This window comes from Apiotrichum porosum, assembly GCF_003942205.1.
Source record: "Apiotrichum porosum strain DSM 27194 chromosome Unknown scaffold_6, whole genome shotgun sequence".
Classification (NCBI taxonomy): Eukaryota; Fungi; Basidiomycota; class Tremellomycetes; order Trichosporonales; family Trichosporonaceae; genus Apiotrichum; species Apiotrichum porosum.
In genome coordinates this window covers 283,444-309,118 of record NW_021167113.1, presented here as the reverse complement: position 1 = coordinate 309,118, position 25,675 = coordinate 283,444, and the positions used below count along the sequence as shown (strand labels likewise).

Genomic DNA, 25,675 nt, shown 5'->3' with positions numbered 1-25,675 from the left:
GTCGTCTGACGTCTGAGCCCCAGCGTGTAGCTTGCAGCGTGCAGCGTGCTCAGAAGCCTTGCCCTCCATGGGTTCTGCGGTCTGCAGGCGAACCACTGATCGGACTGACAACGAGTAGTACAGTGGTACAGTGGCCACAGTGACAGTGACACCTTTAATGCTTTCATGTTGTCTCACTCCTCGTAACGGTTCAACCGCCCAGCGCCACGACACAGCGACGAAGCGCCGCGCGCACAGGTCGTCGTCGCCGTCGTCTCTCAATCTACCCAACGGCCGGCCAACGGGGGGGGGGCCAGACCGCATCACCTAGCCCATGAGGCCGCACTCCACGCCTCGAGGCAGCGTGTCACGCCTCCCTCTCTCCCTCCGCGTCCCGGCGTCCGGCTGCCGACCCCCGGTCTCGCTGTATCGCTGGCTGCGCCGCTACTGCGGTGCAGCGGTGCAGCGCGGTGTAAGGTTTACATGTTGCGTGAGACCTTTTTTCCTGCGCCATTGTTGCAGCACAAGTAGGTTACAGCCACACCGCGCACCGGCTGCAGTCGGCAACGCATCGCGCCCCACCGGCCACGACGGCCACACCACCAAACGCGGAAAGCGGCTGGCAAAATCCAACGCCCCCTCGTGCGTGAAATGCCACCCAGGGTTTGTGGGGGGGACGTTGGAAACATGTTGCAGGCAGCGAAACACAAGGGTTTACACGCCGCGCCCGCCAGTCGAGCGATACGTGATACCCGACAACCCCCCAGCAAGAGTGTGTTCAATCGGAGCCGAACTCTCACCCCCAGACACGAGTAACAGAAGCAGCGCGCGCACAAGCCTTCCTCGCCTTGCATCCTTGCATCCTTTGCCCCAGCCCACGCGCCCACGCACCCCACACGGCCGCCGCCGCCGCCGCAGGACGCGCGCAATGCACACAATATCTCGTCTGCAAGTCGCGATTTGTTACGATTGTTATTTTCGATTCAACGACGCGTGTCACTCACTCACTCACACTACCACACCACACTGTGTACATGCTCTTCAACTGATTTCCTACTCCAAAACTGGTCACCTCGACACACCCCGACCAAAAGACACGCGCGCCTCAATACACCCACGATCCACCTGCTCCGCAACCCCGCCCACCTCCGCCCTTCCCCCCTCCTGTCCTCGACGATCCCTGCGCCCTCGACGCGCGCGGACACGGCCTCGGCGCGACCTTGTGCATCCCCGCCCCCGCCCGGCCCCTTGCCAGCCCCGCACAGGCGATCCCCGTTCGCTCGTCGGTCCTTGCTCGTCGTCGCTACGGTCGCTGGCCCGCTGGATCCTCTCAACAGGACCCCCACCCCAGCACCCTCCTTTGGCCACTGCTGGTCGGGTGCACACAGCGCTCCAGTAGCTTAGCAGCTAGCCACGAGGACATTTTTTTTGGCTTTCTGTGTGCATCCGTGCGCACACTAATCTCTGTCTCTGTACCTCTGTGCTTCTCGACTCACCCGAAGGGTCCGAGTGTCCCCGCCGCTGGCCGCCGCCCCGCCGCCGCGGCTCGTTTTCCAAAGCGATAATCGCGCGTCCACCCCCACCCCCACCCCCACCGGCCACCGGCGCGCGCCGCGCGTACCGCCGCTCTGGAATCTGTGGGTGCAACAGGGTGCCACCGATACCCGCATCACGCATTTCCACCACCGACAACAGCAACGCTCGCGCGAACGCTGCGCTGCTGTACGCTGCTGAACCACTGGGCCACTGAGCAGTTCATTGCATTGCTGGGATATCACAGCGCAGGTGCGCAGACGTGTGCACCCAAGAATCGTCGTCGTCGTCGCCGTCATCGCCACTGCCGATCTCTTCCCCCGTTGCCGCCCTCGAGCCTCTGCGGATCTTTCGAGCCACTGTACGTCTCGTCTGGCGTCACTGTCACGGCCACCACCATCTGTGACTAGGCCTCTGGCCTCTGGAGAACAACCACGCACGCGTCCCACGCAACGCCGCAAGACAGCGAATCGGTCACGTCTGATCGCGAGGACCGTGGTACCGTGGCGTGTGCGCGCCGTTGTTGCGCAACGAGTGTGTGCCCCCCCACACAGCATTTCGATTGCATACCAGCGATTGTGAGTAGTTGATCCATTTTAGCCTTGTGGTGGTGTTACGTGTGTGTGAGTGTCGTGGCACAAGGCAACGGGCCGGAATCCGAGGGCGTCCGTCGGGGGCGAGCCAAGCTGTTAAGCTGGAGGTGACGAGTAAAAGGAGGTGACGGGCGCGGTGGGTCGCACGCGCTCTCGTCCACGGCTCCCAAGGTGGCCATGTGCTCCACGGACCCACGGATCCACGGCCCAAGGGGATCGCTGTGTGCTGCGCTTCTGGGGGCGTGTGTGAGCTCGTGTGAGCTCGTCGTCGAGGGCGAACCGGTATGTGTGTGTGCAGCAACAGGTGCGCTCGGCTGGATGGATGGGTGAACACGAGGGCGTCGTCAAAGGCGGGTGCAGGGGCCATTGCAGCAGGGCGGCGACTGGGAGCACGCGGGAGAGAGAGAGAGAGAGAGAAGAACACACACACACACACGGAACCGTGTGCTCTCAAAGAGAGGAGGGAGGGAGGGAAGACAATTGTTCTTTCCCACCTCCTCTTGTCACTTCCATCCCCCATCACCCATTGTCTCCAACTCGTTCTCCCTCTCCCTCTCCCCAGTCCCCTTGTCACCAGAGACTCTTGCTCTCCGTATCCTCTCCTCCAGCATCGCTGTGTCCACAACCTCCCCCCTCGCACACGAACACAACTTGTTAACGCCATCTTCTAGTGAACACCCACCCACCCACACCCGACACTGCCAGCCTGCCTACCCCAGTCTCTTGTGCACACACCAGTGCATGTGCAGCGGCGGTCGCACGCCAGCCCTCCGCCAAACATCTCTCATCCTTGTCTGATCCGCCACATCGGCCGCCATCCCCCCCGTATCCCCTCCTAGCCACACCCCCATCCACCAAAAAAAGCTCGCCCAAACATGTCGGCAATGTCTGCCACAGCCCCTGCCTGGTCGTCTGCGGCCGACAACGAGACTCTTATCAACCACCTCCAGAGCCTCTCGGTCGACGAGTATTCCGCTCGCCAGGTTCAGCAGCACCCCGTTGCAGGCGCCTGTGTGCCTCCTACCCCGCCGTACGGCAACGTCCACACACCCCAGCGCCCGGCCGCCTATGCGACGTACGACGGCACCACGCAGTATCTCTACTACACGACCGAGTTTACCCCTCCCAGTGCCGGTGGCCACCACCACCACCAGGCGTACGCGGGATTTGAACTGGCCACGCCCATGACGCCACTCCAGTCGATGCAGTCCATGGCCAGCGCCGCGGGAATCACCTTTGACCCGTACCCCACGCCCCCAGAGAACTACCCCCTCCAGCAGGACTCGCGCCAGGGCGCACCCCACCACCACACCCATCAGCTCGGCCAGCTCGCCGCCAACGGTGCCGCCGCTGCCGCCGCGGCCTGCTCGAGCACCAATGCCAACCCAGCCGGCTTCCAGCAGCAGGCGGCCGTGGCCGGTCGTCAAGGCATCTACCGCCCGCCTCACCTCCAGCAGCAAGGCCAGGGATACTTTGCGTACAGTGATCGTGCGCCTTACTGGACCCAGATGCACGGCGCGCACGGCGGACAGCACGCGAGCACGGGACGCGATTCTGGCGTGAGTCCAGACACAGACACAGATCGGCACAAAGGAGGACAGAGGTTGACTCAGCAGCACCAGCACCACCACCCGCAGCGCCGCATCAACGCCCACTCCCACTCTGGCGGCAGGCGCGGTTCCACCCAAGGCGCGCACGGCCAGTACCCCTCGCTCAGCGAGTACAACCACCGGTACGGCCTCCAGTCGCTCGCCAGCTACCCTCACACCCCGTCGCCAGGTCACTTTTCGCTCGTCGGCGCTGCCCCATTCACGCCGGCGTCCCTCTCGGCCGCTTCGAGCACCTACAACGGTGGTTATGGCCGTCGCCGCTCAGACGAGGGCCCGGCGCGCAGTCTTCGTCTCGAAGAGTTCCGCCAGCGCCGCAACTCTCGCATGGACTTTGCCGACGTGTACGGCCACATCTGCGAGTTTGCCGGCGACCAGCACGGCTCGCGTCTCATCCAGAACAAGCTCGAGACGGCCACCAACGAGGAGCGTGCTCTTGTCTTTGACGAGATCATCACCAGCGCCTTCCAGCTCATGACCGACGTCTTTGGCAACTATGTCATTCAAAAGTTCTTTGAACACGGCGACGAAAACCAAAGGGCTGCCATCGCCAAGACCATGGAGGGCCATGTCCTCCACCTCTCCATGAACATGTATGGCTGCAGGGTGAGTTAAAGCAGCGTTGAAAGGCAAATCTAACCCACCAGGTCGTTCAAAAGGCGCTCGAGTACGTCCTTGTCGACCAGCGCGACCAGCTCGTCGCCGAGTTGAAGGGCCACATTATCGACTGTGTCAAGTCGTCCAACGCCAACCACGTCATCCAGCGTCTCATCACTCTCGACCCTCCCTCGACCGTCACCGATGCGTTCCAAGGCCACGTCTTTGAGCTCTCGACCCACCCATTCGGCTGCCGCGTGCTTCAAAAGTCGTTCGAGGTCCTCCATCCTGACAGGATCCGCTCCCTGCTCGACGAGATGCACAGGTGCTCCCACAAGCTCATGACCGACCAGTTTGGCAACTATGTCGTCCAGAGCATCATTACCAACGGCGACGCGCACGAGTACGACCGCAACAAGGTTGTCGCCATCATCAAGGGTCGTCTCTGGGAGCTGTGCCGCCACAAGTTTGCCTCGAATGTGGTCGAAAAGGCGCTCAAGTATGCCAGCGCTGCGGATCGTCGTGACCTCATCTCGGAGATCCTGGGCGAGAACATTGACGGCGCTCAAAGTCGTGTCGCCGCCCTCCTCCGTGACCAGTACGGCAACTTCCCCGTCCAGACGGCGCTCTCCGAGGCCGACCTCGACCAGCGTGAATTGGTAAGCCAGCTGAATATGTGACATGCGGTACTCTAGCTGACACCCCACCCAGCTGCTTGCCACCATCCTACCCCTCATGCCCACGCTGCGCCACACGCCCTGTGGCCGCCGCCTCGAAGCCAAGCTGAACCAGTACGGGCAACAGCAGGGTGTCTTACCGTCGTTGTCTGACTCTGTTTCCGCGAGCAGCACTGCTTCCAGCCTTAAATCTCGCGACCTGGACCTGCTCACGGGCAGCGACAGTGCTTCCACTGGCGACACGACGGGCGGTGACACGACGGGCGGTGACACGACGGGCGGTGACACGACGGGCGGTGACACGGGCGACACGAACAGTGTGGGCACGACGCCGTCGCCGCCCGCCCGCAGGAAGCTCCGTGGCCGCGCCGCCTCGTCGCCTGGTGACCCGCACGACGACGCCGACGCCGACGCCGCGGTGCTCCACCTCCTCGTCTAGAGGCAGGCAGAGGCGCACGCGACGCAAGGCTTGAGGCCCTGGCCTCGAGCGATAACATCAGTCGGAAGCAACACATATGATGATGACAGAGACCCAGAGAGACACAGAGATAGGTAGTGGCGGTGGTGGCCAGAGATACAGACATGAGCAGTGGATATGTGATTAGGTGGAGATTACTGTGGCTATAGGGTGCATTTGACTCGGCTGCCTGTGCGTTGCGTTGGTGATCAGCGCGCGAGCGCACCCCCAAGCGGTACCGCCATTCAACAGCGCATCACGTATCCTTTTTCGTGCTGTCACTGTCTGGGCACGACCTATGCGTGCAAGATCAAATTAAGAGACACTGGATACCATGCTACACAGTCGAGGGGTACAGCCGTATTCGGCCATACAAGACCTTGGTCCCTCGAGATGGCCGGACAGTGACCACCAAAGCCATCTGGCCATCTGGCCATCTGTCTCCACCATGCACCATGCAATGACGCGCACGACTAACCAGCAGCCAAGCGTGGACGCCCGACCAAATTCTCTCGCAAGCGTCGGTGTTTGCGCAAGGGTGCCATTTTCCGGCGATTGTCGGCGATTTGCCCTCGAGGGATTTTGGTTCCGCGGGACACTTCGAACAGCTGGTGTGCCCGGTGGCTGCTGGGTGCGCCGCGACACCTTGACATTCGGCTGGACGCACCCTTCCTCATCCTTCAAACAACTCGTGAGTGACCGCAGGCGGAGCGACGAGCAACGCAAACGCGCGCGCAACACGACGGAACAGACGCTGACGGACGCTCCCTCTTCGATAAATCGTGCTCGCTGTCCGCTCTTTCCTCGTGCTTTCCCGAACCGCTGGTCTTTGTTGGAACGACTGGAAACTTGAATCTCCTGTGCTGTCCTGTCTGGTGGAAATCTCTGGTCGCGCGCACTCTCTTCTGCAAACTGCCATCGACTTGGCTTGTTCCCCTCCCTCCTCTCGACACATCCCCCGCTCGCCTGCCCGTTCGCGCGTTTCCCTCGGCATTTTATCGCATCGCAAAACGACGAACCCTCTGTCGGCGAATAAATTTCCTTCACTTGTTTCCTTTCATCCTCCTTCCACACTCTTTCAACCACACAGAAAATGGCTGTCGGCAAGAACAAGCGCCTTAGCAAGGGCAAGAAGGGCATCAAGCGCAAGTGAGTGCGCCTGGGAGGATCTGGAGAACATGGAATTTCATCGACAAAGGAACTGGCGGTCAAAGATTTTGACCATTCCTGTCCAACATGTTCTCTGGAGGCCCTCTTCTCCTCTCCAGACCTGTCACTGACGACGACCCAGGGTGGTGGACCCCTTCACCCGCAAGGACTGGTACGACATCAAGGCCCCCTCGTTCTTCGAGAACCGCAACGCCGGCAAGACCCTTGTCAACCGTTCGCAGGGTCTTAAGAACGCCAACGACTCGCTCAAGGGCCGTGTCGTTGAGCTTTCGCTTGCCGACCTCAACAACGACCAGGAGCAGTCTTTCCGCAAGATCAAGCTCAAGGTCGAGGATGTTTCGGGCAAGGCCTGCCTCACCTCGTTCTACGGCATGGACTTCACCACCGACAAGCTCCGCTCGCTCGTCCGCAAGTGGCAGTCGCTCGTTGAGGCCTCGGTCGACGTCAAGACCACCGACGGCTACATCATCCGCCTCTTCGCCATCGGCTTCACCCAGCGCAACCGCAACCAGGTGAAGAAGACCACCTACGCCCAGTCGTCGCAGATCCGTGAGATCCGCGCCAAGATGGTCGAGATCATGCGCCGCGAGGCTGAGGGCTCCGACCTCAAGGAGCTTGTCCTCAAGTTCTTCCCCGAGTCGATCGGTCGCGAGATCGAGAAGGCCTCGAAGGGCATCTACCCCCTCCACAACGTGTACGTGTTGGATACGCAGGCGAGATGGAGACGCACAGCGACAGATGTGGTCGGTGTGGCAGTGGTTGGTTGAGTGATTACGTAATCAATCGCCCGACTCGACCCCCCAAGACCATTCCACTTCCTCCTCGTCTTCTTCTTGTTCTGTCTCGTTTTCTCTTTGTTTTCTTTTGCTAACGAAACCCCAGTTACGTCCGCAAGGCCAAGATCGTGAAGGCACCTAAGATCGATGCCTCGAGGCTCCTGGAGATGCACGGCGAGACCAAGGACGCGTCCGGCGCCCGTGTCATCAAGGGCGGCGACTTTGTCGAGCCTGCTCCTCTTGCCTCGGTCTAAACCTCGTCTCTTATAGGGTAGAGGACAGCATTGGGCATGTATACATATCGACACGTTTGATGGGAGCAGCTGAGAGGCCAGCATATGCAGCTGTGCGATGGTCGCAAGAGTCTGCCCGAGGGAGGGTACATTGGTGGCAGTTGCAGTTCAGGTGTGGTTGGTGGAGTAGAGTGATGTGCGCGTCCGCGTCACAGTCGATGGGATTCCTGCGTCATACTTCACATTGCAGCGCGCACAGCTGAGATTTTGTGGATGTGTCGAGGGAGATGCAGTCGACAGGCTGGGGGAAATGCAGGACAGCTGACGACGGGCACTCGCGCGTAAGAGAGAGTAGTTGGGCATCTACACGGCGTCTGTGGATCCGCGGGCTGGCTACAGTGCATTCTTTTTAAATGGACTGACGACTGTAGGGATACACTCTGGATCTGCAACTCCCAACACACAAGCGTCAGTGGTGGATATACGTGCTGCTGTGGACCAAGCAATGGACATGCGACGGAGGCGGTCGACAGATCGACAACCGGACGCGCTGAGGACCAAGCAGCTAACGCAGCCGAGCCGCAGCGAGTGCCACACGCCACAAAAAGGCCCCGTGGAGGATGATTATGTAATTTGGTTAACCTCATAACCTCGTAACACCGCCTTCGAAGCACAAATGCCTCCGCTAATATGTCCTGAGCCGTAATTAACATCCAGATCTTAATCCGCGCCAGTGTCCCACACAGCGTGACGCGCCGTTTTCCCGTTACCGATGGGCACACACCAAAACACACACACGTTGCGTTGGCGGCAACCTATGCACAACCCAGCTATAGTAGTGTGTTGTCCTGGGCTACGGCTCCCCGGGTAGTCAACGCCGTCACGGCGCATTTCGCGCTTGTGGTTGGCCCCGCTGGCCGCTCTGGCTGGGTCTCTCTGATGGCGCCACCCAGGAATCAAGCGCTTGTCTCACATTTTGGGTGGAACCGTGCGCGCCAGTGCGCGCGAGCGCGCGAGCGGTACGCGTCGCGCGACCACTCAGGCCACTCACCGGCATGCGGCACCCACCCCGCCTCTCGGTGCGTCGGCATGGGCGTCTCGGTGGCCCGCAGAGGAGAGGGTTGGGTTCCATGCGCCGGTCGGCCGGCGGGGTGGTGGTGCTGCTGCGCCATGCAACTGTATTTTCATAACGCTGGCCCGGAAGGTCTGTGCGCGGAGGCATGAACGCGCGCGCGTCAGGAGAGCCAGCTGGCTGCGGAGGGTTGGGTGGGTGGTGGAACGAAAAGCAAGGTAACGGCGGCAAAGAGAGGGTGACGGTCGACGGAGGTTGTTTAGGTCTTGGTGGCGAAATGTGGGACGAGGGAAAGGGGATGAATGCATGCTGCCTGTGTGATGGGGGTCCCATTGTGCCTTTGCAGTGCCCCCCACCCATTGTGACTGCAGAACACGGCCTCGTTGATGCATATACGAGATGCGAGATCGAAAGAGAGACGTACAGACAGGAGAGACGACGGCTGCCCGCCGACGCCACCAGGCCACACCGGGGGTCGAAGGAGGGGCCATTGCGTGTCCGCCCTGACGCGCGTGGTTTGTGCACTTGCCGCATCCATCCTGCTGGCTGGCTGGGTGGGTGGGTGCGTCTCTTGTCGTTCATCCATCTGTCGTCTCTCTCTCTCGTCTGTCCCTCCCTTTGTCCTTGCTCTCCTCCTCCCTTCTTTCCTTATTCCTCCCTTCTATCTTCTCTCTTCTCTCCCCCCTTCTACACTCCTCGACCTCCTCTGCACAACACCCCCCCACATTCCTTTACACATTCACAGTCATCCTTCTTCGACGTGAGTACCAGCCTCCCCGCACGCTGCGTCGCCGAAACTTGGGCCAGCCATGACACGGGACGACGCACTGGACCGTGCCGTGAGGCGCGAGTCGCCGCCCAGCCCACGCTGGCCCGCAGCGCCCCGCAACCATCCCTCATCCGGCGCCGCCGCCGCACGACCGACGCGCCGCCGCTCGTACCCAAGCCCTGTACATGCTGACACGACGTTCCCCTCCACCCCCAACTACTCTTTGCTTGCTATCTATACCCCTCCCCTCCCCGTCGCTCGCTATCGACTGGCATTCACTCGCTATTGTACATCCTCACAACCAGTCACATCTGTAAGTTGGTCCGGTACCTTAACCCCCCCCCCCCGCACTTGTTCCACATCACTGACGCTCTGTCTTTCTACTCGAACCTACATCGTTGGACGCACCTACCTCCCTCACTTGTGCTTACTCCCTTGCGCCCGCCTCATCACAACGCGCGCTCGCACTGCCACGGCATGTCTACCTGACGCCTCCCCGCCGCACCTCAACGTGCTCTCTGCCTCCCCGCCCCCTTTGGTAATCGTTTCGCACTCACCCCCGGCCCCCACCTCCCGCAGACGTTTCAACCTACCATCTTTCCAAGGCTGCTCTTTGCTACTGCCTTTAGACTTGTTCGTTCGTGTCGCTCTTCCTTAAGCGCCTTCGTTCGTGTCCACCACACCACACCTTTCAACCCTTTGGCCACACAAGTGTGCGCCAACTTGCACCCGCCTGTCTTTGAAGGCTTCGATCTTTCAGGCCGCCACCAACCTCCTATTTCCATTCACGGCCTTGTTACGTGGCAGCATTATCTGTTCGGCTCCACTAACCCCAACTTTCCCCACTTCCTCCCTACGTCTCGTCCCTTGCCAGCGACGTGATGACCGACTACACCGTCAACCGCCCCGGCGACGCCGTTCCCCTCTCCCCCACCTACCAACGGTACCCCACTAGCCTCGGAACGCCGCTTAGCCCGTTCCCCGCAGACTACGTCGGCGCTCTTACCGGCGCGCTTGGCCAGCTCGACATCAACGCGGCGATGGTGAGTTCTTGCAAGAGAACGCGCTCGCACCCACATTTCTGACTCTTCTCCCCCGCAGCGTTCGTTTGACGGCCTGAACCTGACGCCGCCCGACGGCCCGAGTGGAGGTCACTCGCCCGACTTTACCAACCCCGACGTGGCCCGCCAGTTCCTCAGCGGCGTGCCCGCGGGCTTTGGTCAGCCTGGGACCGGTGCAGCCTTCCCGGCCTCGCTCGGTAGCGTTCTGCCCAACGGCAACATTGGCATGCAGAACAACGTTCAGTCGGTCAGCCCCGGCAACGGTGTTCCCAACCCGTACCTCAACTACGCTGTCATGCCCGGTTTCCCTGTCATGGTTGGTCGGAACCCGCGTGTGGCATGTGAGCTAACCCAAAGCAGCAGACTGGGTTCGGCGGACCGTTCTCCAACCGCATGACTGGCAACTATGGCCCTGCCGCTGCCGCTGCTGCCGCCGCCGCTGCCGGAAACCTCACTGGCCGCACCGTGTACATTGGCAACATTCCTGACGATGCCTCGGCCGACGAGCTGCTCAACCTTGTTCGTTTCGGTCCCATTGAGAGCGTCAAGATTCTGTCCGACAAGAGCTGCGTCTTCATTTCGTTCCTCGACGGCTCGACTGCCGCTGCGTTCTACGCCGACGCTGCTGTCAAGAAGCTCGCGCTTCGCGGCCAGGAGCTCCGCATTGGATGGGGCCGCGAGTCCAACCTCCCGACCTCGGTGGCCATTGCTGTCCAGTACAACTCGGCCACGCGTAATGTGTTTATCGGCGGTCTCACCGACGATGACACTGAGCAGACCCTCCGTGCCGACCTCGTCCGCTTTGGTGACATTGACCAGATCAAGATTGTGCGCGACAAGAACATTGCGTTTGTGCACTTTTTGTCCATCTCGGTCGCCATGAAGGTCGTCAACGCCCTCCCGCGCGAGCCCTCGTACAAGAACAAGCGTGTCAGCTACGGCAAGGACCGCTGCGCCTATGTTCCCCGCGCTCAGCAGGCTGCTGTTCGCCAGGCCGTCGCCCAGGCCGCCGCTGCTGTCCAGTCCCACACTGGCCAGGTCAACAGCGGCTTTGGCTTCTCCTCGCCCAACTTTAGCACCGGCTTTGGCGGTGCTGGCTTTGACGCGTCGTCGGGCTTCAGCGGCGCTGCGTTTGGCACCAGCGGCTTCATGGACCCCTCGCAGGTCGGCAACCGCTCGATCTACCTGGGCAACATTGGCACCGAGACGACGGTCGAGGAGCTGTGCAACAACATTCGCGGCGGTGTGCTTGAGACCATCAAGCTGCTCCCCGAGAAGAAGTGCGCCTTTGTCACCTTTGTCGACCCCAACGCTGCCCTGCAGTTCTACCGCCACAGCGAGCAGAACCCCATCACCATTGCCGGCCGCCGCCTGCGTGTTGGCTGGGGCAAGGCCCTCGCGCCCGTCTCCCCCAAGCTCCTCCAAGAGGTCAACTCTGGCGTGAGCCGCAACGTCTACATTGGCCAGATCACCGACTTTGAGATCTTCTCGGTCGACAAGCTCCGCACCGACTTTACAGAGTACGGAGACATTGAGCTGGTCAACTTCCTCAAGGAGAAGCATGCCGCGTACGTCAACTTTACGTCCATCGAGGCGGCCCAGAAGGCCATTACCGGCATCAAGGCAAAGTCCGACTATGCGGGCCTGCGCATTGCCCACGGCAAGGACCGCTGCGGCTACCCTCCCCGCCAGCCGCGCACTCCCGGCGCCCGCCGCGACATTTCTCCCCGGGCGAGCGACAACGACCCCGTCGCGGCTGCCATTGCCGCCGCCGAGGCATCCGCCACTGCCGGCTCCGTCAGCGGTGGTGCGTACGACGACGCCGCCTCGAACGAGTCGGCCGGCGGTGTCCCCTCGGCTCCCCCGTCCCCGCCCCCCGAGTAATAGAATTAGATAATACCGCGTCTAACGAAGGAAGGAAAGGGGTGAGATCTCGTCTTCTCCCAGCCACAAACTCTCTCGCTCGCTCTCTCTCGTGTAATACCCGCATATGATACCGTAGCTTGACCTCCGCCCCGCCTCCCCTCCCCCCAATACCGCAAGGGACCCTACCCCCACCCTTGCTTGTCCCCCTGAAACCCGCTGGCAGGCAGCACATGCGCGATGCAGCACCTGGTTATGACGCAGTGAAGCAGTGAAGCATGGCATGTGGTCTCGTTAGTTGGCATCTGTCCTCTGTCTGTCTGGGTCAAGAAACACGTCTCCATCTAGCCACTTCTCTATACAAGATGCTCGACTGGGACGAGCTCGTTGGGGGGCGCAATAACCAGTGGCTCTGCCACATTGTGTCGCCGGTGTAGGTAGACATTTTACTCGCTGGGAGCCTGCCACACGGGCTGCGCCTCGGGGTCGCGTTCGGGCGCCTGCATGGTGCTAGAAGACGAAGAAGGAAGAGTATGCGTGAGCTGATGCCACCGCTTGTCATGGAACGCGCCCCAGCTGGAGACAGGGACAAGACACCTCTATTCCAGCTGGCAGGGCGACGCTCGTGGGTACTCACCTGGGCGGCTCGACGACGTTGAGGAAATGCAGCGCAATGTACACGACACCCACGAACGCGACGATGGTGCCGCACACGTACAGGATGGTGTAGTAGTTGAGCATGAGGACGCCGAGGAGGAGGTAGACTGGTGGGTGGGGGGGTGGTTGTTAGCCGCGGGTGGGTGTGGGGCGGCACTAGCCGGGGCGCGGCGATAAGATAGTGCCCGGCTGGGGGGCAGTCCACTACGTCCACTACTCACAGATACCGCGGCCAAGGAACGAGTGCATAAAGCTCGCATAGTCGTGCACGACCTTCTTCTGGTGTTCGGTGGGCGACCGCACCTCGAGCGCGATCGTGAGGCCGCCGGCACTGGGGGGAAGGACGTCAGCACGTGGACGGGGGGTCAAGTAATGTTGCAATGTTGCAATGAACGCGAGAGCGACGCCGTGCCGCATGAATTGGGGCACGCCACCACACGATCTGGACTGAATCTGGGAGAGAACGAGGCTCCAGGCCTCCCCTGTTCGCATTCACATTCGCTTCCCAGGCGGGCGGCGGTGGCGGGTAAGGCGCGAAGAGCGCCTCAGGTCGCGATTGCAGAGCAACGCGAAGGAGGGGGACTCTGAGGGGAGAAAACATATTCGTCCCCCAGCGTAACGCGATGCAGCCGTGCAGTGTCTATGCTCGACGCGTTCTGGACGCTAGAGACACGCCCATGCGACCTCCCGAGCCAATCCACTGGCCCAACGGGTGCGTGGGATGGAGATCCCAAGGTGACACTTACGCGACCTCGTAGATGCCGATAATGATGGACGAGAACGAGTGGTTGATGAGCGAGCCGATGCCGCCCGCAACGGCCAGGCCGCCGACCGCGCTGGAGCGTCAGTACAGTCACACAGTGATGGAGTTGGGATAACTGAAGGCGCGTTGGTGGCTACACTCGGACTGTGCTGGCTGCCTCTCCTCGCGCAGCCACACGTCTTGAGCCCTGCGCTCCTGCGTCACACAATAACAACGCACATGTTTACGATCCTGTCTCTGTCAGCTTTTGGACAAACTGTTGAGTTCTAAGCTGGCATACCTCAGGAGCTCGGCGGGGTTCTGGGTGAGACGGTCCATGGTGGATGATGGGCGATGGAGAGAGAGAGAGGGAGAGAGAGAGGCTAGAAGATGGCATGGCTCTGTATGACGGCGGTGGCTCATGTATACAAATGACACGCTGGAACCGCCACGTGGTTGAAGTTTACGTAATTAGATTTGTTGGCTTCCCTGTACCCAAACCCCTGACAGTGATCGCCGCTTGGGGTCGTTGCCGGTGGTGGTTGTGCTGGCACCGACAATGACAGCTTTACAGTCGTCGCCACAGCAACAGGAAGACTGACAAATCAGTGGTGGGCGGGACTGTATAGGTTATAGGTGACCTTTGGTCAAGGACTTGTCAGATGCATCCGTCGATAACTGGGCACTACATGCACTGCCTCTGGGTCTTTCTTCCCTTCCTCGCTGCACTCGCGGGGATGCTCTACCACAGGTTGCCGCTCGACTAGGTCTGTCAGCAACAACGCAGCTAAAAGGGGCCCCCCGAGTTACATACCTGCTGGTTGGCGGGCTTCTTGCCGCCAGAGGGAGCACGCGCCGCCTCGCGGTCCGCGTCAGTCTCGTCCTCGTAGCCGCCAAAGAACGCCGCACCAAGCGAGGTCGCGCCGCCAGGGCCTGCTGGTCAGCGCTGCACGTACCTCCTTTGACAGCACTCGACTCACCCTCGCGGACCTTGCGGCTAGGACGGAAGTTGGAAGGGGGGTTGGACACGCGGTCAGCAGAGTTGTCAGCGGCAGAGGCGGCGGCGTCCTTGATGTCGGTGACAGTCGCACCGCCGTCGACCTCGGGCTCGACGTGGACCTTGAGGTGCTCCATGCGCTCAATGTCGACATCAACACCTGAACCACCGTTGGGAGGGGGAGCGAGCGAGAGCGCATCGGTCTCCTCGTACTCCTCGCCAAAGAGACGAATGTTCTGCTTGCCTCCGGGAGGGTCGACGACCTTGCGCGAGGGGCGGGCGCCAGTCGAGCCAGACTTGGGCTCGTCATCGTGCGAGGGGTCGGCAATCTCGGCCTGGACGTTAGCTAGCAGCACCAACCCCCAGCTAACGCACCTCGACGAGGTCGGCGACGGCGGCGTCGGTAGCGGCCTGCGACAGGCGTCCAAAGGTGGCGTACTCTCCAGGGTTAGCTTGGCTGCAAACAATGGAGGCGGCTCACTGGGCTAAGTACAGGGTCAGCTCATGCAATGAGGTAACGACAAGAGAACACTCACAAGCTTCTGGATCTCGGTGTAGTTGGTGTTGACAGTGAGCTGGCACGACCTGGAGTGTGAGCTGATGACGACTGGCTCGCAGCTCACTTGAGGAACTCGAGGAGCGAGCGCTTCGAGAACACAATCTTGTCACTGTCGTCAGTAGAGCTCCCTGCGTTCATACACACGTGTCCCAGTTCAGCTGGCCTTGGAGCGTCAGTATGCAAGGCTTTATCGTGTCCACGCACCAATGGTGCCGCCCCTGTAGCCACATCAGCATGTCTTCATTTGCAAACACTGGCCCACCACCACGTACCAGGTCTTGGGAGCATCCATCTCAAAGGGGTGGATGGGGGTGAAGGTGTACTTCGAGGAGCTAGCGTCAGAGGTGAGCTTGAATGCGGCACGTACTCTTCCTTGGGAGTGTCGGCCATGTTGAATAGAGGGTTATAGATGAGTGTGAGTGACGAAACAACAAGAAACTCGTGTCTCTTGTTCCGACACCCACATCCGCGCGGCCCTGGACGGATGACGACGGGGCCGAGTGAGTGGTGGATGGAACACACCGTGGGAAAGTGGAAGAAATCAATGTCGATGATGCAACGAAGTGTGGTCCTGGTAATCTTGGTAACCAACTTCTTCTCACCCAACACCACCAAACTGCAATTGCCACGATGCGCTACGCAGTGCTCGTCACAGGACCCGCAGGTGCGGGCAAGTCAACGTTCTGCGCGGGCCTCATCACACATGCCCAGACCCTCGGACGCCAGGTCCACCTCGTCAACCTCGACCCAGCCGCCGAGCGCTTCGAGTACCAGCCCGTCCTCGACATTCGCGACCTGATCAGCCTCAACGATGTCATGGAGGAGCTCGAGTTTGGACCCAACGGTGGTCTCGTGTACTGCTTTGAGTGAGCTAGACGTCCCGTGCTGAAGCTGACCACTCAGGTACCTGTTGAACAACCTCGACTGGCTCGAGGACGCGCTGGGTGACTTTGAGGACGAGTACCTCATCATCGACTGCCCCGGCCAGATCGAGCTGTACACCCACATCCCCCTCCTCCCCCAACTCGCCCAGTTCCTCCAGACTCGCCTCGGATTCCGCACGTCGGCAGTCTACCTCGTCGAGTCGCAGTTCATGCAGGACAAGGCCAAGTTCTTCGCCGGTGTCCTCTCGGCCATGTCGTGCATGCTGTCTCTCGGCATCTCGATGCTCTGTCTTATGAGCAAGATGGACCTCGTCAAGGATGACAAGGGCCGCATCCGTCGTGAGGTGGGACGATACCTCGACCCAGACCCGACACTCTTGCTCGACGACGTCAACTCGCAGACCAACCAAAAGTTCCACAACTTGAACAAGGCCGTTGTAGGCTTGATAGAGGACCAGAACATTGTGTCCTTCCTCCCGCTCGACGTCACCAACGAGGACTCGGTCAACACTGTGCTGAGCCACATTGACAACATGATGCAGTATGGCGAGGACGAGGAGCCAAAGGTGCCAAAGGATATGGACGAGGGTGAGTACCGGTTCAGCGTGGAATGGCAGCAGCTGACAGTCTACAGGCGACTTTGACGAGTAGTGTATTCATCTTTGCATGTACCCATATGATTAGACTGGGCTGTGTGCTCCACTTGCTGGGACGTGTCAGATGCGAGCGCGCTTACTAACTGAATAGCCTGACCTGAAAACCCCCATTCCCCTTTTCAAAGAAGCCACGACAGAGGGTCTAGCAGCGTCGACATACATCATGGGGACCGCCGATCACGGTGCTTCTGTCCTAGTGCCGATCACTGTGGCACCTCTTCGAACCACCTCATGTTTCGTCATCCAATCTTCCACTCCTTGGACCCTTCCTCCACCGTCTCTTTGCCTGTCGCCTCCAAAATTGGCACACATATGGCCTGGTATCAGAGCTACATCCACACCTCTCTGGATCCCGGTCCCGATGACCGGTTCACGGGATACAGCCAAACCCATCCCAACTCCCTCGTCACTCAATTTTCCTGGCTCTCTCACCTCTCACACCTGTTACCGTTGCCAAAAAGACTGAACACGTGATCGACCCCGTGGCGTAATGGTAGCGCGTGAGATTCCAATCAGGAATGTGTCGTCTTGGAGCTCGAGAGAGTCCCAAGCGTATGTTTCCTCAAGGTTGTCCGTTCGATTCGGGCCGGGGTCGAGGCTTGTTCTCGTGTAGCAGCATGAGTACGAGATTCCTTTTTGGGAGGCAGCTGTGGGTGCGCTCAGTTAGTTGGATGGATAGAGAGATGTAAAAGGAAGGAAGGATGTTGTTTGTGTGTGTGTGGCGGAACTGTCATTGCCTCCATCCGTCCCATCTATCTATATCAGCCTTGTCCTTAGCTTGTGCTTATCTGTATGTTCCTGATGACATGTATGCATCGCCAGCCACCCATAGGATGTGGCTGTCTTGTCCGACACTTGGTCGACACCATCCAACCCATTTCACAGCCCCTCGCAGCTCACAGGGCGAGCGTCCTTGACGGTGCAGAGACGGAATTTGTCTTTGCCCATGCTCTTCTCAAACTCGACCAGAGACTGGAACGCCACCTTGGTCTTGACGTTTCCTGGACAGAGATGCTGCGGAACGAGTCTTTGGCATTCCGTGATGGCCTTGAGGAGAGCGGTTCTGATCTTGCCGTAGATCATCTCGGAAGGCAGAATCGGTCCCATCGTGGTGCTCTCCGTGTCGCACATGCGCTCGACCAGACCCACAAGGGTGAACTGGTGGAGGTGAAACATTGTGACAATGATCATTTCCAGCTCATCCGTGAGCGCAAGGGGGCCTGTAGGAGTCACAGGCTCTGTCTGGAGTCCCTTGATCGGGTTGAAGAGGAAATAGTCTGGGCGACCCTTGACCTGCCCGCCGACGATGGGAATGCTGATCGACCTTGAGAGTTTGAGGCTGCCGTCAAAGCACACCACAATGTTCTTGACTTTCTCAAGCGTCTCGGTCGTCATGTAAGGAAAAAAGTCGTGCAACGGCCCGACAGTGTCTGAGATGAACAGAGCCCAAGTGGTCGCTGGGATGTAGTAGGCAAGCTGGCCCAGGTCCAGTGACGGATTCGGCCAGCGTACGAGATCGAGGGTTTGAAACTTGGGCAGCGTTGCCCTCTGAGGTTGCCCTCTTTTGTTGGCAACGGCAACGGCGAGCTTGGTACTGGGCGCGTGGTTCGCGTTGACATGCAGTTTGGTGCAGCGGATTGTGACAATGCGGGTGTTGGAAAGAACATCCTCCGACGGTGCCGACGCGTCGGGCGGTAGCATAAACCCGTCTTGATCAATATAATGGATCCAAGCAAACGCGGGTCCCGGGTTGCTCCCCTGGTCGTCGTTAAGAGTGTAGTGAATGGTGATGTGATGAAAGAGGATCTTGTCCACCCCCTTTTTGACCTCATGGTTAGTGAGACGGAGCTGAACCAGGGCTGCCGTCGAAGCAAAGGAAAGCACGGAGGAGAGGATGTGCGGGAAGGAGGTGTAGTCGATACAAGGAGAGTGGGAGGCCATCATGGTGAAGGGTGTAGTGTTGAGATGTAATTTGAAGGTTGCTACATAGGAAATGCAGAGTGCGACACGCCATCGATCATGAGAGTTCCGGAGGGTTCGCGCCCAATGCGCAACCCCTTTTTGTGTGAGACTGAAGCGCCACAGTGTGTGTATGTAGATGGAATGTGATGTAATGCAGTGCTTGGTTTGGAAATACACAGACACACAGTGAGGAAGGGACCAGGCGTAGGATTACGAACAAACAGACAAACCAACAAATGCTGCAAAATACCGATAAATTGTTTCCCACATCCCTCTGCGTGCCACTGTGGGGAGCACGACCAGCCTGGTGGTAGAGAGTCACTAAACTCTCGCATCTAGATTGAGCGTCCGCGGGCAACTATGAAAGCCAGACCTGCTATTTCCCAACTTCCAGGACGCCGAGAGCCTCTAACCTGACGAAAGAGGGACTTTCAAGTTGTCACAGCTACAGAACGAGCCTCAAATCCAGCTGCCACGTTGTGCCCCCCAGTAACTGGTACCTGTCTTCGTTTTCACCCAGAAACGGGAATGGATGTGACCTTGTCAACTGTGGCCGCAGTAGCTGGTAGAAGATACTCCTGTTAGTGACATGGTGCGTGGCCCCTGTATTTGTGGCGCGTGGCCATCGCTGCGCGCCACCTCTGGTCCAGTCACCCACCTCGCACCTCGGGACTGTCGATATTTCCTTCCAACATCACTTGCACACAGCTGCACCACCACTCATCCATCATGGCGGCGCAGATGCTCCAGCCCGTTTCTCTCGTCCCCGCCACCGACATTGTTGGCCACGCCAAGGTGGAGAAATGGCGCACCCAGAACGAGGTCCACCGCACGGCTGCCGGGCATTGTACCACCCTCGTCGACTTTCCTAACGTGTCGGGGAAATCCAACACAGAGAGGCTGTTGAACGCTGAGGAGATGGCCCTTGTGAGTACCTGCACCCCGTACATGAGCTTACAGGCAGCTCGAGACCACAGACCTCAAGATGCACGGCGTGCGAGAGGTTGCGAGCGACCCTCTAGGACATCTCGTGGTACGGAAGACGTTTAAGGAGCCGCGATGGAGCAGAAAAGCAGTCTGGCCCGAGCCCCCGAAAAAACACCAACGGCCGGAGAATACAATTCCATGGCAACAGCAACCCATCCATCTTATCCAGCCTCTCACACATGAACCACAGCTCAGATCGTCTCCAAACTTGGTGTGGAGGTCGTCTACATGTCTAAAAGCCATGCAAGATGCTCGAAAAGCAGCTATTAAAGGCCTGTATAGCTCAGTTGGTAGAGCGTGCCCTTCGTACTCAGAGTGTTCTCTGTTGTCAAGTGAGGGTAAGGTCGGCAGTTCGATCCTGTCTGGAGGCATCTGAACCGTAAGGTTGTCGTTTTTGGTGTCTGGATCGTGTGCAGAAGAAGAGACAGACGAGCAGAAGGACACAGAAAATGGCCCGGCAACCGGGACTAATTTCTCCGGCGTGCCCGGTTGGATAGGCAGGATGGGACTGGGTGGGCAGCACGCGCTCCCTGTGCAGCTTTGGAGCCATGAGAGGCCGGCTCGTGCGACTGTGGAGCGCGTTGAACGTTTGAACGGGCGAGGATGAGCGTGGTCATGCTGAATGTGGCAGTGATCGGCGTGCCACCAAAGTCCGCTGATCCGCTGATCGTCCAGCACATGAGCGGTTGATACGATTCTGACACGCCATGGAACGGTATTCGGCAAGGTTGGCGCTGCTCAAAAAACCCAAACCCCGACGTTGCCGGCTGCCCACGAGCGCATCCACCAGGACCCAAAGGGTCACGACGACCCGCCTTCGCATGGGCTTGCTCCTGTCGAATGCGCGCAAATGTGGTTCTGGCATATTTGTGGATTCCCAGTTACAAGCTCCGGCCGACCCGGGGCAGTTACCGAAGACTTCGTGGTAGTGTTTTCCATAAGATGCCATGCATTTGGTCCCATATCAGAGACGGTTCTGATGTAGCATTGACAGTGCTGTTCCGCATGCTCTGCAAGGACGCGTGCGGCGAACATTGTCGCTGAGAAACCCACGCAGCAGATTATAGGGTACCAAAACCGTTGGGCGGCCAATGAAATACTGCGTAATTAGCCACATGACCCATCTTGCTAATCCCAATTACAAACTCATTCTGTATTCTCGGCTTTACGCTCGTCTGTCTCCGAGCAGCCCTGCCCACAGCCTTTCCGGCTTGCAACACTTGCCGGCTGTCGGCGCGCGGGACGAGACAACCACCGCCACTCGGGTTTGCTTTTTTGAACGTCACCAACTACACCATTCCACACCCACCACCGCCGCACACGCTTCACCCCATGGCGTCCCACCCACCACCACTGCCCCACCCAGCCATGGGCGAGGCCAGCGCAGGGCCCAACACCGTCGCCCGTCTTTGGCGCGAAAGCCGCAAACGCGCAACGACCGACAAGACGAGCTGGGATTACAGTGCGTCGGAGACCCCGAGTGCCGAGACGCGCACGCGAGCACCGACGTTGTGACTGGGCTATATACGCCAGAGGAGCTCGTGCGCGCTGGCCACTACGGGGGGTTCTTGCGAGAAGTATGCTGACAGCCTCTCGTAGTCATCACAAGTGGCGTTGTTGGCGGCATCGCAGGCTGCACGGTGAGCAGGCTGCGGCACAACTTCCTCGTCCCTTTGCTGACAACCCCCGGTAGGCAAAGACGGCCATTGCGCCCCTCGACCGTGTAAAGATTCTGTTCCAGACCAGCAATGCCGAGTTTAAGAAGTACGCCGGTGAGTACGCGTACGCAAACGTTCGGTCGGTGGGCAGTGTCAGGAGGTAGCCGGCGTTGCCCAGGAGGCTGCGGGCTTCTTTGCTTGGTTTCTCCGACGTGCGGCGAGCGGCGAGCTCGACGACAACAGAGCTCCATACGGCTGTCCCAGTGCCCGAATGCTGCCCTGTCATCGCACACAGCAGTCGCTGACTACGCAGGTACACCTGCGGGCCTCTTGCACGCGACCAAACTCATCTACGACACCGCTGGTCTTCGCGGCTTGTTGCAGGGCCACAGTGCAACTCTGTTGCGAGTGTTCCCATACGCGGGAATCAAGTTTTTGTTCTACGATTGGATCGAGAAGGTGAGCTTGAGGCAACCACAGTCGGTAGGCGAACAGCCGGCGGCTTGGGGTCGCTGGCCGATGGCTTGAGCCCAAGTCCGTAGGCTGCCAGCTGGCTGGCAACTACGCTGTCTTCTCTGCCCATGCCACCCAAAAATACCAACGACGAGCTTTGCTAACAGACAGAAACTGATCCCAACCCCCGACCTGGCGACCCCTGGACGCTTCTTCGTGAGCGGCGCGAGCTCTGGTGCGTATGATTTTATTTTGCTGGAGGACGCAGAGCTGTTTGAGCTGGGATGAAGGCCGCTGCGGGCTTTCAGCAGCACGCCAGGCGATACAAAAGTACTGGCGGGCTGTCCCGTTGGCCACGGCAGCGTGGCCTCTCAATGGGACACACCAGCCAGCGCCTGGCAGCTTGGAAAGTGACCTCGCCCCGCCGAGCTTTTCTCGGCAGCTCGGCAGGTGTTGGCGATCACTACGGGGTTCTTTCCCAGATCGCCGTCACGCTGCCGGTGCTCGGCAGCAGCTCCCAGAGTACTAGAGTCCCACTTGTGCGAACCGCTCGCGTATCAGCGCCTCCTCCAAACCCTCCTTCCCCATTGAACCTCGTGCTGACTGTACAGGTGTTGCGGCCGTCTGCCTGACCTATCCCATGGAGCTGGTGCGCGTCCGTATGGCGTACCAGACAGGCTCGCGCCCTTCCCTGCGGCACGCCATTGGCACAATATTCGCAGAGTCGCGCGCGACGCAGCAAGCAGCGGCGGCAGCAGGCGCGTCGCAGTCGCAAGTGTCGGCGTTCACCCGCTCCTTCCCCCTCTACCCGTTCTACCGCGGCTTCAGCATCACCCTGCTCGGCATGATCCCCTATGCTGGTGTGAGCTTTTTGACGTACGGCACATTAAAGCGTCATCTCCCACATTACTTGCCGTACCTGGAAACGCATCCTACGACGAGGGACTTGAGTTGTGGTGCCATTGCCGGTCTGGTGAGCCAGACGGCTAGCTACCCGTTCGAAGTCGTCCGTCGGCGTATGCAGGTGGCTTCGGAGAAGAACGGCGTGGGCGTCAACTGGCGCCAGGCCGTTCACGTCATCTACGAAGCGAGGGGGTGGAGGGGCTTCTTTGTTGGACTGAGCATCGGGTACATCAAGGTCATCCCAATGACCAGCATTTCATTTGCAACCTGGCAGTTCTTGAAGAGAGTTTTGGACTTGTAGCAACACATATGCATCGCACTTTTTACAGCGAGATCTACTCTAACTCGCGAGTGTTGCTCAATGCTACATGACTAACAATGCTGCGTCCTACTCGATGATGATAATGTCGTCGTCATCATCGCCGTCGTCAACCACGACCTCGGGCTCCTCCGTCTCCGTCTTGCGCTTCTTGCTGGGCAGGTCGTCGTGACCCGAGTCGGGCTCGGAGCGCTTGCGCGAAGCTGCTTCGACAAGCTCAACCTCGGGGCTCTCGCTGCGCTCCTTGACCTGAACGGGCTTGAGGGCGAGCGCAGGGGCGGTCTCGGGGAACGAAAAGGCCGTCTCGGCGTTGGCCTCGGGCTCGAGAAGACAAAAGTGAATAGGGCGGTACTTGTCGTCTTCGTCCATGAGCGTGATCATCTTGCCACGCTCGATATCGAGGTCCTTCAAAGTACGCGAGTGGTTGTCGTCAAAGTCCGGGTCGGCGAGCACACGCGCGCCTTCGAGAACGCTGCACTCGAGCTCGTTCTCACCGAGGCTCGCTTGGAGCCACGATTTGGCAGCGTCAAGGACCTCGCCGAGGGTGCAGCGCGACACGTCCGCCTTAAACGGAATGTATGTGTCACGGCACACGGCGCACGACTCGTTGGGAGGCACGGGTGCGGAAGGAGCGAGTGGGAGGTGGGGGATAGACCGCAGGTAAACGTCAGTGGCCTTGGTTGCCTCGGCCGACTTGCGCTTCAGGAGGGAGAGAGCCTGCATGACAATGAAGCCTGCAATGATGGCATTGGTCGTCGCAATGGCGGGGATGATGTTACCGGCCATCTCTGCTGCGTTAGCTCATCTCTCCGGACATTACCCACCCTTGACCTGGAATCGGGTGCGCGTGGCGATGCTGTAGGCGGTCGCGCGGAGGTTGGCAATGGCAACGACAAAGTCCAGCGTGTCGTCATCGTCCTTGTCAAAGCTGAGCACGACGTCCGGGTGGGCAATGGAACGCGCGGCGAGGCGCGCACACGAGTCAATAAAGAGCTCGAGGTTCTCCTTGAGCGTGAGCTCCTTCTGGTCCTTGAGGGTGGATGTGGACGCGCTCGCCGCGGCGTTGCCGTTTGCCGTGCCGTTAACAGCGGCGGCGGCCTGGGCCGCAGATGTGCGAGGAGGAGGGGCAACAAAGGTGCCGTCCATGATCGCATCGTAGTCGAGGGCGACAGGCTTGATACGCCCTGCCACCTTCCACATGTCCTCCATTGCCAACAGGCGGTTGATGTCCTCATTGAACACCTGATCGTTAGTTCGCGCGAGCTGAACTGAAAGCTCACCTTGTTGAACACGCGCTGAGGACCATTCTCCTCGCTCAACAGCCTCCTAACTTCGCGGAATGCGGCTGCCTCCTTCTTCAGGTTCTCAATCTCATCAGCTGAGGGTTAGCTATTGAAACTCTGCTTAACCCACCATTCTCGCCCTCGGCCTTGGCCTTGTCGAGCTCAGCCTCGTCTCCAGCCTCGTCATCCTCTCCAAACAGCTTTCTGACGGGTCAGCAGGTACACCAGCAGGAGGTACCTACCCAAAGAGATAGCTCTTGGCCCACACAATGCAATGGATAGGCTCGCTTGGAGTAGCACGGATAGTGCACACGGGGAAGCTCTTGGGAGGGGGCTTGGGGTTGCAGTCGTAGCACTCAGTCTCACCCTGCAAAAGTCAGCTAAAGTTCCGATCGATCACGAACTGACCGGAATGATGGGAGTGACCTGTCCAAGGTATCCAGCCGTACCAGACTCGATGAGGGGGACGTCGGCGGCTGCGCAGAGTTTATTGACGTGACGACGCGCATCTGTCGCATTAGCTTTTGGTCTTCTCCTACCGAGCAGCCACCGCCATACGCACCAGCGTTGTCGAGCGCATTCATGACGAAGCCAAACTTGGAGATCCATGCAATGTCATTCTCAGAGTCCTTGACGTTTCCATGACGCGCGTTGATCTTGATACCCGACGAGGGGTTGAAGTGGTGGGCGGTGGCAGCCGCCACGAGAGACTTGGACTTGCCAATGTCGGGCTTGCGGAAGAGGAACTGGCGGTTGAGGTTGGAGAGGTCGATGGTGTCAAGGTCAAGCTGATTATTAGCGCATGTTGGGATGTAGGATGTAGGGGGGAGGGCAAGAGGGAAGGAGGGAGGGAAGGTATAATGGGTGGAGGCGGTCGAGGTCGCCATAATGGCAGTTGCACTCACGAGTTCAATGTTGGTAAAGCCAACGAGCACCAGGTTTTTGACTATGCCATTAGCAGACCATCCACATACTTTAACATCTACTCACGCAGCTCAGAGCCGATACCACCGGCTCCGACAATGAGGACGGGGGTGTCGCGGACCTTGGCGAAGAGCTGAGGGCCAAGGAGGGCCTTGGCGTGAGACAGCCTGCCCATGGGGATGTATTGCTTGTCGGGGTAACAAACGATTAGATGCTGGTATCCTTTCTGTGAGAGTCGAAGGGATGGGCAGTTGGAAGAAGAGTGATGGTGAGAAAGCAGATGACGGGATGACAGATGTGTTGA

General features: G+C 59.4%; 10 protein-coding genes and 1 non-coding gene across 11 annotated transcripts; 7 read left to right on the top strand and 4 right to left on the bottom strand.

Annotated features, from left to right (window-relative positions):
- Window positions 1-2,980: 2,980 nt before the first annotated feature.
- On the top strand, window positions 2,981-5,425 carry PUF3 (mRNA binding protein puf3; the record flags this gene model as incomplete). Its single annotated transcript, XM_028623241.1, has 4 exons — window positions 2,981-3,664; window positions 3,722-4,318; window positions 4,360-4,968; window positions 5,021-5,425. The coding sequence occupies 4 exons, from the start codon at window positions 2,981-2,983 to the stop codon at window positions 5,423-5,425; spliced, it is 2,295 nt and encodes a 764-aa protein (XP_028476174.1).
- A 1,111-nt stretch (window positions 5,426-6,536) lies between these two features.
- RPS1 (ribosomal 40S subunit protein S1B) lies at window positions 6,537-7,643 on the top strand (the record flags this gene model as incomplete). Its single annotated transcript, XM_028623240.1, has 3 exons — window positions 6,537-6,592; window positions 6,735-7,307; window positions 7,496-7,643. 3 exons carry the CDS (start codon window positions 6,537-6,539, stop codon window positions 7,641-7,643), a joined length of 777 nt encoding a protein of 258 aa, XP_028476173.1.
- A 2,701-nt stretch (window positions 7,644-10,344) lies between these two features.
- EHS24_007906 (uncharacterized protein) lies at window positions 10,345-12,408 on the top strand (the record flags this gene model as incomplete). Its single annotated transcript, XM_028623239.1, has 3 exons — window positions 10,345-10,506; window positions 10,565-10,840; window positions 10,885-12,408. The coding sequence occupies 3 exons, from the start codon at window positions 10,345-10,347 to the stop codon at window positions 12,406-12,408; spliced, it is 1,962 nt and encodes a 653-aa protein (XP_028476172.1).
- A 425-nt stretch (window positions 12,409-12,833) lies between these two features.
- Window positions 12,834-14,125, bottom strand: TVP15 (Late Golgi vesicles protein; the record flags this gene model as incomplete). Its single annotated transcript, XM_028623238.1, has 6 exons — window positions 12,834-12,897; window positions 13,025-13,151; window positions 13,266-13,375; window positions 13,791-13,880; window positions 14,027-14,038; window positions 14,088-14,125. 6 exons carry the CDS (start codon window positions 14,123-14,125, stop codon window positions 12,834-12,836), a joined length of 441 nt encoding a protein of 146 aa, XP_028476171.1.
- A 403-nt stretch (window positions 14,126-14,528) lies between these two features.
- EHS24_007904 (uncharacterized protein) lies at window positions 14,529-15,732 on the bottom strand (the record flags this gene model as incomplete). The annotated part of the gene is made up of 10 exons (XM_028623237.1): window positions 14,529-14,549; window positions 14,601-14,719; window positions 14,767-15,118; window positions 15,159-15,221; window positions 15,320-15,368; window positions 15,407-15,451; window positions 15,487-15,505; window positions 15,547-15,560; window positions 15,615-15,674; window positions 15,710-15,732. The coding sequence occupies 10 exons, from the start codon at window positions 15,730-15,732 to the stop codon at window positions 14,529-14,531; spliced, it is 765 nt and encodes a 254-aa protein (XP_028476170.1).
- A 240-nt stretch (window positions 15,733-15,972) lies between these two features.
- Window positions 15,973-16,877, top strand: FET5 (ATP binding protein; the record flags this gene model as incomplete). Its single annotated transcript, XM_028623236.1, has 3 exons — window positions 15,973-16,208; window positions 16,246-16,814; window positions 16,861-16,877. 3 exons carry the CDS (start codon window positions 15,973-15,975, stop codon window positions 16,875-16,877), a joined length of 822 nt encoding a protein of 273 aa, XP_028476169.1.
- Window positions 16,878-17,358: 481 nt separating this feature from the next.
- Window positions 17,359-17,477, top strand: EHS24_007902. The gene has a single exon. It is a non-coding gene; the product is annotated as a tRNA-Trp (tRNA).
- A 284-nt stretch (window positions 17,478-17,761) lies between these two features.
- EHS24_007901 (uncharacterized protein) lies at window positions 17,762-18,826 on the bottom strand (the record flags this gene model as incomplete). Its single annotated transcript, XM_028623235.1, has 1 exon — window positions 17,762-18,826. The coding sequence occupies one exon, from the start codon at window positions 18,824-18,826 to the stop codon at window positions 17,762-17,764; it is 1,065 nt and encodes a 354-aa protein (XP_028476168.1).
- A 747-nt stretch (window positions 18,827-19,573) lies between these two features.
- EHS24_007900 (uncharacterized protein) lies at window positions 19,574-20,822 on the top strand (the record flags this gene model as incomplete). Its single annotated transcript, XM_028623234.1, has 3 exons — window positions 19,574-19,771; window positions 19,809-19,877; window positions 20,817-20,822. 3 exons carry the CDS (start codon window positions 19,574-19,576, stop codon window positions 20,820-20,822), a joined length of 273 nt encoding a protein of 90 aa, XP_028476167.1.
- Window positions 20,823-21,163: 341 nt separating this feature from the next.
- Window positions 21,164-23,146, top strand: EHS24_007899 (uncharacterized protein; the record flags this gene model as incomplete). Its single annotated transcript, XM_028623233.1, has 6 exons — window positions 21,164-21,293; window positions 21,431-21,471; window positions 21,525-21,603; window positions 21,785-21,948; window positions 22,110-22,177; window positions 22,504-23,146. 6 exons carry the CDS (start codon window positions 21,164-21,166, stop codon window positions 23,144-23,146), a joined length of 1,125 nt encoding a protein of 374 aa, XP_028476166.1.
- Window positions 23,147-23,233: 87 nt separating this feature from the next.
- UBA2 (E1 ubiquitin-activating protein uba2) lies at window positions 23,234-25,546 on the bottom strand (the record flags this gene model as incomplete). Its single annotated transcript, XM_028623232.1, has 9 exons — window positions 23,234-23,898; window positions 23,989-24,406; window positions 24,445-24,509; window positions 24,578-24,651; window positions 24,690-24,814; window positions 24,856-24,956; window positions 25,010-25,235; window positions 25,353-25,393; window positions 25,438-25,546. The coding sequence occupies 9 exons, from the start codon at window positions 25,544-25,546 to the stop codon at window positions 23,234-23,236; spliced, it is 1,824 nt and encodes a 607-aa protein (XP_028476165.1).
- Between the last annotated feature and the right edge of the window lie 129 nt (window positions 25,547-25,675).